Source organism: Corythoichthys intestinalis, chromosome 12, assembly GCF_030265065.1.
Source record: "Corythoichthys intestinalis isolate RoL2023-P3 chromosome 12, ASM3026506v1, whole genome shotgun sequence".
In the NCBI taxonomy this organism is placed as follows: domain Eukaryota; kingdom Metazoa; phylum Chordata; class Actinopteri; order Syngnathiformes; family Syngnathidae; genus Corythoichthys; species Corythoichthys intestinalis.
The window spans coordinates 26166218-26180920 of record NC_080406.1 but is presented as its reverse complement, the minus strand read 5'-3'; the positions used below and the strand labels follow the sequence as shown (position 1 = coordinate 26180920).

General features: G+C 39.3%; 1 protein-coding gene across 1 annotated transcript in view; it reads right to left on the bottom strand.

The window, feature by feature from the left end:
* agps (alkylglycerone phosphate synthase) overlaps window positions 1–14703 on the bottom strand; it is a 62729-nt gene that overhangs the window by 44068 nt on the left and 3958 nt on the right. Inside the window, exons 3-10 of the mRNA XM_057852320.1 lie at window positions 11976–12066; window positions 11785–11905; window positions 11630–11704; window positions 6964–7035; window positions 5210–5289; window positions 4234–4314; window positions 3655–3780; window positions 3365–3473 (exon numbers count right to left, since the gene is read on the bottom strand). Coding sequence (XP_057708303.1) covers window positions 3365–3473; window positions 3655–3780; window positions 4234–4314; window positions 5210–5289; window positions 6964–7035; window positions 11630–11704; window positions 11785–11905; window positions 11976–12066 — 755 coding nt within the window. The remainder of the gene's footprint in view (window positions 1–3364; window positions 3474–3654; window positions 3781–4233; window positions 4315–5209; window positions 5290–6963; window positions 7036–11629; window positions 11705–11784; window positions 11906–11975; window positions 12067–14703) is intronic.

The window sequence follows — 14703 nt, the reverse complement described above, 5'->3', positions numbered from 1 at the left end:
GCAGTTGATCACATGCCCTGCCTTAATACAGACAGTGCCTTGACTCTTATTAGATGATCTGCGTCAGCCTGTTAAAGCTGTTAATGAAGTCTCAAATGTGACAATACAAGACACAGACTGCTCCCCAGTGGTCCGGTGGCAAGTATGCAGCCAATTTACTCTTCTTATGACTCCCAGGCTCCTCCCTCTATGGCACGTGATAGGGAGGTGTTTATATACACATTAACTCATTGGCTGCTATTGGCGGCACTAGACGCCCAATCCATTTTGATTTGGGAGGTCAGCCTCTCTCCTTTTGACTTGGGAGGCCAGCCTTTCCAAGTCAAACTAGATTGGACGTTTAATGCAGTCACCGGCACTGAAACATGAGCACTCACAGCCAGTCCTCCTAATATAAATGCATTAGATCGCTATGATTGTTAATTGTAGGCTATGAGCTAGGTCAATTTTATTGATTAGAATTATTGCTACAAAAGATGACAAAATGGGGCAATGTTAACAACAGCATTACAGCAGTATATCTGTTTCACAGAAGCCTTATTTATCATGAAGACAATTACTAGGGATGGGAATCTTTGGGCACCTAACGATTCGATTACGATTCAGAGGCTCCGATTCGATCATAAATCAATTATTGATGCCGCCCCCCCCCCCCCCCCCGGCTTTTAATGTTTTGTACATGAGTTCCAAAATTGTTCAAAAATCTTCTCATCAAACTAAACCAAACTACTATTTTAGTATCAAGTTAACAGTTAAAAACAGCAAATAAAATACTAAAGTCCCCATTCTGTATCAGCAGCTTTAAACTACATTCAATTAATTTAATGTTGTGAATCAACCGTTAAAGTTGTTAAAATTGCTCCTGTTATTCCATAATTTCCTTTCTACTTTGGACATGTCAAAGTTTTAAAACGGTTTCATCATTTAAAGATGGATTCAAGTCAAGATTTTGCCAATTTAGGGGTATTTTAGATCAAAAGTAATTAGGTTCGCTACAACAGAGCCTTCTAAAGAAGTCTACTGCTTTAAGATGGCGGCTGTTTACTAGTGCCGGCAAGTCTGTCATTTCGCATCTAGTTCTTTGTACATGTTCTATTGCCGCCGTCATCTGTCATTTCACATCTAGTTCTACATATATGTATGTGATATCTACCAGAGCCATATGTTGCCGTATGTTTGTAGCAACTAGCAACTGGGCGCTGTTTGTAGCGCCTGTCGGCTGCAGTCAGGTATTATTATTATTTTTTGTTTTGTTTTTTTTTTTTTATCTAGCGGCATGAGTTGAACATGATATTTACTCTCGGTCCGTTCCTCATTGCGTCCCGAAGACCGCGCTGATTGTGTTTTATTTCCGCTTTACCTGGTATAATTCAATAATCGGAATTTGGATGTTTGTGAATCGTTCTCGAATCTTCCACGGCCGAATCATGAATAATCTAAGAATCGGAAATTTTGCATGCCTCTAACAATTACTGTAGAATTTTTTAAGTAGACATCGGTCCCAAATTGTTTAAATGCTTTTAAAAATACTCTAAATTACATATAAAAAATGACTGCATGAAAATGCGATGATGTAATTAAAAATTGTGGCTCTGGTAATGAAATGCTTTTCCACAGCACCGAGACCGTGCTTATCAAAGTCCTAAATGATATTCGTCGAAATACCGATGCAGGCAAATCATCTGTTCTGCTACTATTGGATCTCAGCGCCGCATTTGACACGGTTGATCACAACATACTACTCAGCAGATTGGAACAGTGGGTAGGGCTTACTGACACTATTCTTCAGTGGTTCACATCCTATTTACATGATAGGGATTTCTTTGTGTCAATTGGAAACTATCAGTCAGAACGAACCAAATTCACGTGTGGAGTCCCTCAAGGGTCAATTCTTGGACCACTCTTATTTAACATCTATATGCTTCCGTTAGCTCAGATAATGGAACAGTATGACATCTCCTGTCACGCCTATGCAGATGACACACAACTGTACATTTCTGTGTCCCCACATGATTATAGTCCCTTAGTCTCCCTGAGTAAATGCATTCATCAAATCAATGATTGGATGTGCCAGAATTTTCTCCAGTTAAATGTGGAGAAGACAGAGGTGATCATTTTTGGGCCAAAAAAGGAAAGGTCAAAGATAAGCAGCCAACTTAGCACGATGTCACTTACAACTACAAATCAAGTCAGAAACCTTGGCGTAATTATTGACTCAGACCTAAAATTTGATAGCCATCTAAAGTCCGTCACTAAATCAGCTTATTACCACCTAAAAAATATAACCAGAATTAAGGGGCTTCTGACTCAACAAGACATTGAAAAACTTATGCATGCATTCATTTTCAGCAGATTGGACTACTGCAACGGTATATTTACAGGTCTTGATAAAAAATCAGTCAGGAAGCTGCAGCTAGTACAGAATGCTGCAGCCAGAGTCCTCACAAATACAAGGAAGCTGGACCACATTACACCGGTTTTGAAATCGCTACACTGGCTTCCAGTGAGTCAAAGGATAGACTATAAAATACTACTGCTCGTCTACAAAACACTTAATGGCCTTGGACCAAAATACATGCTTGATTTGTTAGATTCCTATAAGACATCTAGACCCCTAAGGTCGTCTGGAACGGGTCTTCTGCATGTTCCAAGAACAAGAACCAAGCAGGGTGAGGCAGCATTTAGTTATTATGCTCCTCACCTCTGGAACAAGTTACCCGAACGTCTGAAGTATGCTCAAACTGTTAGGTCCTTTAAATCAGGGCTAAAAACGCTTTTGTTTAGCACTGCATATCCATAACTGTCTATATATTTCAATCTACCTGCCTTCTATTCCTCTTGTGCTTATCTCTATTGCTGATTTCAATGATTATTATTAGTAGTAGTTTTGGCTTTATTTTTATTTTTGTTTTATTTTTATTTATTTATTTTTAATCTGTGATTAAATGCAATCTTTTGTCTTGGTTTTTACGTTGTGTTGATTTAAATGTGATTTTTATGGTCTTCATGTGATGTAAAGCACTTTGAATTGCCTTGTGTTGAATTGTGCTATATAAATAAATTTGCCTTGCCTTGCCTTAACTAGCAGAGCAGAGTTCAAGGTTAAAGTGCACAGCCACTATGTCAGTATTGGTTTTGATATCAGTTGCGGCTAGTATGTGTATGCTGTAAACAGTTGTACAGCAATGTACAGGCTATGTGAGGGCCAGTCAGACCAAGTACAAGGAACTGCAGGCACCCACGTACCTGCAATTCAAAGCATGAGAATAATCCTCATGTTGCTGCTTTATCATACAGACAAGAGTGGACACAGCTGCAAACATGCTCAAACGTTCGGCAGAACGATGAAATAAAGTGAGCAGACCTTCAGATCCCATGATGAAGTGGTGAACATCCGGCCCTGTAGACATGCGGGGGCCTTGACAGCTCTTCTCAATCACCCCTCGTGGCGTCACCATCTTAACGTGAATGACCTATTCCCACGGGGAGCAGAAAGAGAGGACGACATGCTGTGTTCAGGCAGAAATATGTTTTCCATTTTTTGGTTTCCAAATTAGAACCATTGCTTCACATGTGGGGTTACGCACGCGATAGTCTGTAATTCAGAGGGTGCAAGTGAAAATATTTCTTTCCTATGCACAGACAGGCACGCACCAGATCCTCGATGTTGCCATAGATGTTTTTCTTCATGCCTGATGCTCTGGTTGCCACCCAACCCCCCACCGAGCTGAACTCCATGGAGTCCGGCTCATGGCCTGTGCAGTATCCCTTCTCATTAAGCTGACAACACACAAGAGGAAGCCGTTAAAATTATAATCAATTTGATTTTTAACAATATATTGCAATTACATTTCATTTTATGGAGGAACTAGTGCTATTAAATAATTAAAGCGAAACTTGTTCGAAGAGTTCATCTTCAAATATAAGTACTAGGAGACTAACAATTTGAGAATGAATAAGTGTTAAGCGAATAGGGTTCCTTGCATTGTCCCAAAATCTCTTACACATCACTGCTATGCAATGGGGGTAAGGAACTTTGGTCAATGTACAAAAATCTCCACAAGAGGGCCTCAAAAGATAGAGTGACTCAAGTGCTGGCTTCTATTTTTTTTGTACATCATGGATGAAGACATGTCAGAAATCAATTTATGTGGTGGAGATATATGCAGTCGATCCAACTCGCGCAATGCCAAGCATCAACAATTAGCTCTTTTGGGAGTTGAGGGGACTCACCTGTCGCTCCAAGTCCTGACCAACGATGCCTGCTTCCAAGTGAGCAGTTAGATTTTTTTCATCAATCCACAGAATGCGATTCTATGTGGGGGGAAAAGGGCTTTTGTCATCTTTTTACAGTGTAAAGTTGTTAGTAGTGTGAGTTTGATGCTGCCATTTCCTTGTGTGCAGTGAGGCCACCATTTTCATCTGCCCAAGGTTAAATTCAATTTAATATCTCATCTCAAATATATGCCTCTGATTTGGGCCGCCAAGCACTGGGCTCAGGGTTACCTGCATGGGGTCACTGCGTACCGCTGTGCCATCAATTATATTGCAGAGGTAATAAAGTTTATGTTCCTGCTTTGCTGCTGCTTTCACACACACCAGAGTCACCTCACCTTCAACCTTTGACCTCGACAACAAACTGGCAGTGGGACAGCAGCATATTTATCATTTTCACACAGTTCAAAGGACAACACTGTACTGGATATTTGCTTCTTTATATTCTATTGTAAAAATGGAACTTTATCTTGTTCATGAGAGAGAGGGGGATTTACGTACATTAAGATTAATGGCTCGTGCCAAGGCATTACATTTCTGTTATGCAAGTAGTATGTTTAGCATGCATGGAGTGCAGATGTTTTACTATTATCTTTATTATGATGGCTTTGTTGTGTCAATTAATTATTTTTGTAAGGCTAATAGAAGATGTGTTATTATAATTCCAACACCATCAATAAATTATTTTCCTGGTATCGTGTTTATGCGCTGGAGGTGAAAAGATATAAATTCTAACTACTGTAATAACGGATCTACAATCAATCCTTATTCCCTTATTATTTACAAATAAAACATTTATTGCACGCAAGATAGTATAACAAAAAAAAAAAAAAAAAAACGTTTAAGTGCAAGGAGTGAGAATCATGACAATATGTATGTAGGTTTTGGAAGACTTTAGTAATGTCAGAAAGATGTAGCCGTTTTCAGTACATACCATCTGAGAGGTGTCCAGAGAGACGATACAGCGAGCTTCATCTGCAGGACACTCGAGTGCACTGGACACACTTGTGCCGCCTATAATGAGGTTGTGCCGTCAATGGCAGTCAATGAGTTAAAAAGCATGGACATTGACTGAAAGACTCATATGTCAAAATGGCACTAAAGTTTTAGTTATTTTTATATTATATTTGTTATAATCTTGGATGCCATATTCGCTTGGTATTCCTAGCTCCAAAATGCTAAGATATTCCTTTAATATTGTATTTCTATTTAAAGAAAACATTTATTCCCTTGACGCCAATGCACTCACACGGTATGCCAAGGATTAAGGACATTGTCGTCTTGCGGGTGTCTGGAGGCGACACCCGGGAGATTTAAAAAAAAAAAAAAAAAAAAAAAAAAAAAAGGCCAACTTTTGCTGGTGCACAAGCTGAGAAAAGTGCCTCTCGGCCGGCTAGACGGCAAACAGTGGGCAGAATAGTATTTATATACTATGTGCTTCATGCAGCACATTTTAGAACCAGGAAGTGGCAACCTACAGACGGCATTTTTCAGAGTTAAACGCTCAAGATATTATTAGGTGTGATGAAGAATGAAGAGGGCAGGTACTTGCATAATGAGGCAAGGTGTGACATCACACAGTGACCAATTTCAAACCCTATCATTTGCAGAACAATTTAACTTGAAAACATGATTGCTATTAAATTAAAAAACTACACAAATACCACACTTTAACCAGCACACTCTCCATGCTTTGCTTGAAACTTTAGGTAACACTTTATAATAACTATCTATTATAACTAGTCAATACATCATTAATAAACTATTAATAAACGATATAATGTCGACTTGTTAAGTGTTTATTAACAGTTTGCTGTGATGTATGGATGTTTAAATTCAGTTTATACTGTTTTTTGCAAAAAAAAAAAAAAAAAAACTTTCCCAAACTCATGGGTTTGTACAGTGCTGTTGTATTTTGTTTTTCTGCCATGGGATGGCCCAGTATTAGAGTTTCTATGCATTAAACAAAATGTTCAGCATTTCATATGTGGCGTTTCTTTGGTAAAGTGCAGCACACAGAAAGGCCTACAGGTGGAGCAATCTTGAGGTACAAAAATTTGATGTTTTAAATATCACGAAAAATTTCAGTATCTTGAACTTGTTCAACCTATTGGCTGTTCTTCAAAGTTAAGTCGATGGTTAGCGCACTCTTGAGAATTGATCTTTAAAGTGTTAATATATTAAGTATTAGTTATAAGGTTATAAACGTGATTGGGACGTTATTCGTCATAACGTTCGATATTATAGCACTTATTCCTCATTCACTAACAATTAAGAAATGAGGAGTAGTTCTAACTTTAGAATAACATCCCACTAACATAAATAAACTATTAACTGATACTTAAGAACTCATTAATTAGTCAGTTACTAATTTCTTGTTTATGGTATATTGCTAATTTATAAGGTTTACGTATAAATTAGTGATATACAGCTTAAAAGCCATTACTCATTAACCATCAGTTTATTTATGATATATTGACTATCTATAAAGCATCATCACAAATTATTGACAAACTTAACACTTAACGAATCAACACTAAATCATTAATTAATAGTTTACTAATTATCTATTAAGTAGTTATAAAGGATAGTTATTATAAAGTGTTACCAAACTTTAAAATATTGTGTAAAATTTCTTTAGTGCCTATAATAAATAATATATGAAATGATTTAAACCTTAAAACTCACCTCCGTATGGTATCAGACAAACATTGTGTTTGCATGCCAGTTCCACAAGTTTGACAACATCATTGTGGCAATCTGCAAAGACACAAGACCTCATCTTAAGAATCAAGGTCATCATAATAGATAAATACTACCATTTAACATCGTCTATTGCAAACATAAATTCTCATAGCACCTTCTAAAATAAATGAAAAACGACGGAAGTGATAAATTGTGTGTTTATATTGGCACAGCCATTAGAGAAAAAAAAACAGGGTGTGTATTCATTTGCCAGAGGCTTTTTCCAAGTCTGACTGCATGAAGTGGTTCTCTTTGTGGCGAGATGATCTGAATCAATACAAATGTGTTGCAGCCAATAACAGACCTAACGTCAGGTCACAGTTAGTGGGTGCACTTAAGCGGGCTTAAGTGTTTTTGGCAGCAGTGAGGAATGCCTGCATCCTGTTACAGTCTACTGCCTGACAGACATGAGACACGCGCTTCTCTTAAAATGAACATTTGAACTAAGTTAGAGACACTCAAAATAAACAGGTTGGCCGAACTCTAAGACACACTGTATAATGCAGTCAGGACTGAAACTGACTGAACAGTAAAAAAAAAAAAATGTTCATCATGCAAAGCAACAAAATATTACAATTCCAAACTGTCACGGTGATATTTGATACACAAAAATATGCATCACGTTCAACAGGACATCTAATTTAAATGAAACATGCTTTAATTTACTATTGTAAATAATTGGCACTATTTGAAAATGTGTATGTATACTGGACTGTCTCAGGAAATTAGAATACACAATATTCTAATTTTTTGAGACAGTCCTGTGTATATATACAGGACTGTCTCAGGAAATTAGAATACACAATATTCTAATTTCCTGACTGTCTCAGGAAATTAGAATATTGTGTATTCTAATTTCCTGAGACAGTCCTGTATATATACACAGGACTGTCTCAAAAAATTAGAATATTGTGTATTCAAATTTTCTGAGACAGTCCAGTATATTGAGGGGGGGGTATGTGTTGTAACGTTACTAAACATCCTTGGAAAAACTATCTGCCGCTCATTAATCCAAAAAAAAAAAGTGCATAAAACACTGCTTGATGTATGATATATGCAGGGGTGCACATATTTTTTTTGCCCAGGTTCTCAGAGGAGGACCTGGAGATGTGACTTGGTCCTCATTGAGCTTGAGAGCCGACCCGCCTGATGCGATAAAATTATGACAAGTTTTACTTAGAGCCAAATAACTTTAATTAATTACATTAACAATTAATGCTGCCTTGATTAACATCAACTGGCACAGCAAAATTGCCATTACTTTAAAGTGAAATGTAAAGAAATAAACATAAAAGCACCAATTCAAAATAAAGGGCATTATGCGGCTCCCACATTAACTCCAAGCCTTTGTAAAAGTGGGATGTCCTCCTCATAAGACCTCATTGAACGTGCATGTTTAGCTTTGTAAAATGCGGACAAAAACACGTTTGTCAGTGCATGGCGGTTTTCATTACCTTTATTCCGCCACTTGTCCATAGGGCGAGTGGGGTCCTGCCTGACATCGATAGTTTGCTTAATTGCCACATGCGCTGTTTTTTTCGTGCTTTTCAAAGTTTGGGTGGCTGAAATTCTTTGACCCTACATAAAATGCCCTGCTCTTATCAGTAGAGGTGTGCAAAATTTCCGATTCTTAGATTATTCGCGATTCGGCCGTGGAAGATTCGAGAACGATTCACAAACATCCAAATTCCGATTATTGAAATATGCGAAGTAAAGCGGAAGTACACAACACTCAGCGCGCCGCGCGGTCTTCCGGACGGTACGGAGCGAGAGTAGCTAAACATCATGCTTCCCATTACCCGGCCCCTCGGGTAATGCCAATGCTCAACTCACGGCTCTAGCTCAACTCATGCAACGAGATAAAAAAACACAACAACATACCTGACTGCTGCCGAAAAGCTGTACATCCATATAATGTTACGGTGGATATCATTTATATAGGACTAGATGCAATATAGATTTGGTAGTGTTAGCAGCACATCTACAAAAAGCTAGATGCCAACGTTATAAATGGCCGCCATCTTAAAGCAGTACACTTCCCTGCAAGGCTGTTGTAGCGAACCTTCCAAGCAAACCTAATTAACTTTTTATCTAAAATACTCCTAAATCGGTAAAATATTGACTTGAATCTATCTTTAAAATACTTTTAAAACTTTCACATGTCGAAAGTAGACAAAAGGGAAATTATGGAATAACGGGAGCAATTTTTACAAATTTAACGGTGGATTCACAACATTAAATTAATTGAATGTAGTTTAAAGCTGCTGATACAGAATGGGGACTGGAGTTTTTTATTTAATGTTATTTTTGTATATTTGTTTACTGCTATATGTTAACTTGATACTGAAATAGTAGTGTGGTTTAGCCTGAGAGTATTTTTGAACAATTTTGGAACTAATGTACAAAACATTTAAAAAAAAAAAGAGAAAAAAAAAGAGAAAAAAAAAAAAAAGGAGGGGGGTGCATCAATAATCGTTTCATAATCGAATCGGAACCTCTGAATCGTAATTGTAATCGAATCGTTAGGTGCCCAAAGATTCCCAGCTCTACTTATCAGCGACATTGGGATTCTCACGGCACATTTTGTTCCGCATTTCCGTGCGAGCATCATTTACTTCTAGCCATGGTACCTCCTGCAGCCACTTTTCAGCAAGAGTCCTTTTTTTCCCGGTAGCTCCGGTGACGTCTCTGTCGTCTGTCTGTCTTTTGACGGGGGTGGGGGAACATGGAAATAATTACTCAGAGGGGCCTGCCTCTTCGACATTTTGAGAAGTTATTTTCTCGTGTCCGCCGCAAATACAGTGGTGAGCCATCGGTAAAGCGTATGGAAGCCGTTGAGGGCCAGCGCGTTTGTCTACGTCCAGTACGCATGCGCGCATGCGGACCACTTAGGCTACGTTCATACTACAGGTCTTAATGCACGAATCCGATTTTTTGTCATATCCGTTTTTTTGGCGTGCCCGTTCAGACTGCCTTTATCCATTGAGACCGTTCAAGTATTACGCATGCGCACTAATTCGCAGTCCGACACCCGCTAAGCAAGAAGACCCGCATGCGCAGAACCATCAAAACAAATGACAGACGTCATCCGTCATTCCAGGGATATCATATTTTGCTTTTCAAAAGGTGGACACAAATAACAGACATAAATAATCCCCGTTTAGGCAAATATTCAAAGTTTATATGGATCGATAGCATGCACGCACTGTCCGTGCACGTCACACACACATACGGGCAGTTTGTCCCGACTCTCGGCCGTGGAGGCAATGTTGAAATATTGCTCACTTGGAACAGAGAGAAAACTGAGCATTCTCAGGCTTATCCTCAACCCATTTTTATTTTTTATGACTGTTGTCAAGCTCAGCTCTTCCTCAAAAGCCGTGTTCACTGCAAGCTAGGCGCTAATAACGCACAGGTGCATCGCTACGGTAACGACTCTCTCGCTATTTGATGACGTAATTGCTGCATGAAATCCGATTTGCGGGACTGGACAGTACAGACCGCCGCGACAGTCTGGAAAAATGTGGCCCAGATCGGATTTAGACCACATACGAAAGTGACCCAGATCGGATTTGAAATGGTCCAGTTCTATGCGACTTGTCACGTTCAGACCGTCAAGTTAATGCCTCACTCGAGTCGGAAAAAGACGAAAAAATCGGATTCGTGCATTAGGACCTGTAGTATGAATGTAGCCTTATGTGCACCCCTGGATATATGCATACTCCATGTCTGTACCGTAAATGATAACGTTTCAGCGCCATTGACAGAGAGAGATGTCCAATCCACTTAAACTAAGAGGGCATGGCTATGAATGATCACTTTAAGCCCTCCAGATGGATGCATCAATTGGCATTTGCAACCTTGCGAATAAGAACTATGTTTTAGTGAGAGGAACGGCTTCAATTACATGTCTAATGGAAATACTTGGATTCCAACTACAGCGATCCCTCGCTACTTCATGCTTCAAACTTCAGTCCATCGCGGATTTTTTTCAGTTAAAAAAAAACAAACAAACAAAAAAAAACAGATCAGCTGTCCCGAGCCGATCGCGTAGTCTCACTCTCCCTCCCTCCATCTCCCTGCTCGTTGTTGGTCAGGCAGTGAGTGCACTGGAGCTGCTCATTAAAGTTAACAATGATTAACAGACGTTGATGTTTGATGTTGCCAGAGAACCGAGCTTCTAAGCGCCGCATGCGTCAATCATCATTTAACTTGTTAAAGAAGCAACTCATTGTGGGTTTTTTATTATTATACTTTGGGGGAAATGCTAAATCCAATGCTAAATCTGAATTAATACATGTAACACACACACAAAAAAGGGAGGCGGCCGGGGGGGGGGGGGGGGGGGGGGGTTACTAAAATAGAGGATAGATTGATTTTGAACACAGATTTGTGCAACTTTTCTCTGACTTTTGTGCATGATGGCATTTAGCATCAGCCATGATAACGAACACCAAGAGTTAGAATCAATACTGGGCAAAAGTGAATGCCACCCAGCCTCCATGTTACACCTCTTACAAAGTATAATAGCACATATTAATATCGCGGCCTAGTAAAATATAATCTATGAATAAATGTCAATGGCACCGACATAAAAAAGGAAACTCACTGGGCCACACCACCACATCGGGAAGGCGACCGAATCTCCCTTCTCGTAAGGCAAAGATCTCATGTAAGCAATGCCCTGTAGAAAATAATGTGCACAAGGGGGAAAAATGAAACATGAGAGCAAAGGACCGTGAGCTTTATTCCAGTCAGTGTTACCATGGCTGCGGAATACGCGGTCCTCGGCATCATGCGAGAAGGGAATACCAGATGATTTCAAATCCTCCTCAAATGGCTGGTTGAGAGTGGGAGCTGGTATGGCACTGCTGTTTAGGAGGGGCTGCGACAAGACAAAACATTGTTATTTACTCGGCTGCAGGACAGAATAACAATAAAAGAGGAGCACTTACTGTTGCCGGAGTTTTGTCCTGCAGACTGCCTCCAAACGTGCTTTCAAACCAGTCTTTCAGCCCAGGGATGATCAAACCACTTAATCTATATCTGTAGAGAGATCAGGAGGATACAAAGTATATGATTTTTTCCCCTTGTTTTTTTTAATTACACTCTTACTTCCACAAGAGCGGTTGAGCAACATTCTGTTTCGTTCAAGTCATTCATATCTTCACAGATATGTCACTCACGTTCTTCCTCCACTCAACAGTAACTTCTTCAGGGACAACTCCATAAGTAATTTACAATATTATACACAGTGTTACAAAAACAATAAAATCCTTTTACAGTCTAATGCCAAAGTCCATGTTGAAAAAATTCACAATACAAGGAGAAGTAGATTTAAAGTTTTTCTTTTCCTTTTAGGTGAAATTGAATCAGTGAAAAGGAAATTAACGTCCACTTGAAATTTGGTAAATAATAAAAGTGTAAAATATCAATTAATGGCAACTTAAAGTTTCCTGAGGACATAAAGATATGTAAATCCTTACAAGATTAGGTGCTCCGAATAATTTGAGTAAATCTTAGGCATAGACTTCATATTCATAATATATTGACATGACACTTCGAGCAGACCCTCCGCCACGCCTTCAAGTAGGGGGCCGGCCAACCCCACACCAGCCCCGCCCCCTGGCAGGGAGAGCAATTTTCAAACACACGCTGCGTTCTAACGCCGGATTTAAGTTGAAACGGAACCAAACTTAAGCATACAAGTGGGCACGAGTGTCTCATGAGTGATTTGGTCAAGGATTAAAGGTAATTATTATATTTTTCGCACCATGCATGCATTTTGAAACGTGAATACAATGGGAAAAATTAGCTGCTACGGCCGCCAAATTGGATTTCTCACTTGCGTTATACTTCAAAATAATTACGTAAAATGAATGATTGATAACTGTCCATTTTTTTCCTTTTAACCAAAAATCTTGTAGGAAAGCCCATTGTGAGTGTGTGCTTTAGTTTAATTGTTGCAATTTAAGAAGAGCGAAGCTCGCCAGAGTAACTCTCCTTCCTTCACAGCAGTGTAGTTCGTTCCCCAAGCTACAGTCGTGTTCACTTACCATCCGAAAGTTGTGTGTAAATGAGAGACGTAAGTACAGTGCTGAAGTGTGCCATAACAATGTATAAACACGTTTGGTTGATGGCAGTTCCTCAGTCAATTGTTCCGTTGCATTCGCTAGCCGCCGCCAGCTAACCGCCCTCTGCTAATTGTTAACGCTAATCGTTAGCCCCTTTGACTAAAGTTTTGAGGCTAAAAGTTTGTCATTTCCAATTCACTTGTCAATCTAGGTTGTTATTCTAATTTCATGCTTAATGTGTTTGCTGATTATTGTCCATGATGAGCAATTATATGCATTATGTGAGCAGTATTTTTCAATTATATTTAATGTTGCTCATGTTAATTTAGGTAGATATGTTCATACAGTATATGCGCGTGTATTTTTGTAACTGACATGTTGCATATGCGTATTGCAGAAAACCACACACACCCATCCTCATCATTCTCTTAAGTAAACCAAAAATAAATCCTGAACAGCCTCTTTGAATCTCTATCGGATTCACAACATCATAGCGTCGCTGGCTTTATTCCACGCACCCATAGAGATCCCAATCCGAATTAGCTCTTTTTCAATCTAGACCGTTTTACGTTCATATCTATAAAAAAAATTCAGGGATTTCCGCATTTATTCACAAGATTTTTCAACTTAAAAAGCTATTTGTTTTGCTACTTCGAAATATTTACGTAAAATAACTGCCCGTTTTTTTTTTTTTTTTTTTTTGCTTTTACCCACCATGCGGAATGGGCAATGCCCTGCCCTCCTCCTGCAGGGACATCATCCTTTGCAAGATCCCTGGGGCCAGGTATGTGTGAATGGGGAAGGCCAACTTTGAGCCGACGGAGCATTCTTTTGGCAACCGTCGCCACATGAGCAGCACCAATTCCTGGACCAGCGTAAAGAATTTCATGGTCAGCAATAGGCCTGCCCAGCGCCTGCACTTGCTAAAGCTTGTCGGGTTCTTCCCCGGGGACACGCAGGCCGACCTGGACCGCGCCAAGTTAGAGGAAAAAGAGGATGAGGAGCAGATCTAGGCTGAGCTTGCCAGGGAGCTGTCTGACGATCAGCCGGACCTGCCGACAAACGACGGCTGGCCAGGAAGGTCCAGGCCAAGCAGGAGCTTGCCCAGCAGGAGAACATGGAGCTTGAGAGGGACCCGCCCTCTGTGTTGTTCTTGGTCGAGCTGGTGGACAGGGGAGAGCTGGAGATGGGAGAATTGGGCTGTCCTCAAGCGGCCATCTCTCCCCATGACCCACAGTTACATCAGAATTCAATAAATAATAAGTTTTGATTGTATATAGAATTTATAATTTATCTGAATATTATTTACAATTGATTCTGCATGCTTTCTTCAAGTATTACATTTCTGATGTGAAAATTGAATAATTTATTAGCTCTTAAAAACTTATGTCAAATTTGCACTAAATAAAAACAAAGTAAGTTGCTATTTTTGGCCAAAAACGTATATGATATGTTAAATATTGCTATTGATCCTGAAAATATAGGTGATTATCTCTGCATTTGGTGATTTTTGTGCATCTAGTGTAAAATCTGAGAATTTTAATAGCCATTTTAAGTTTTGTTATATTAAACAATAATTAATTGGGGTTTTAGTAGGGAAAAACTAATT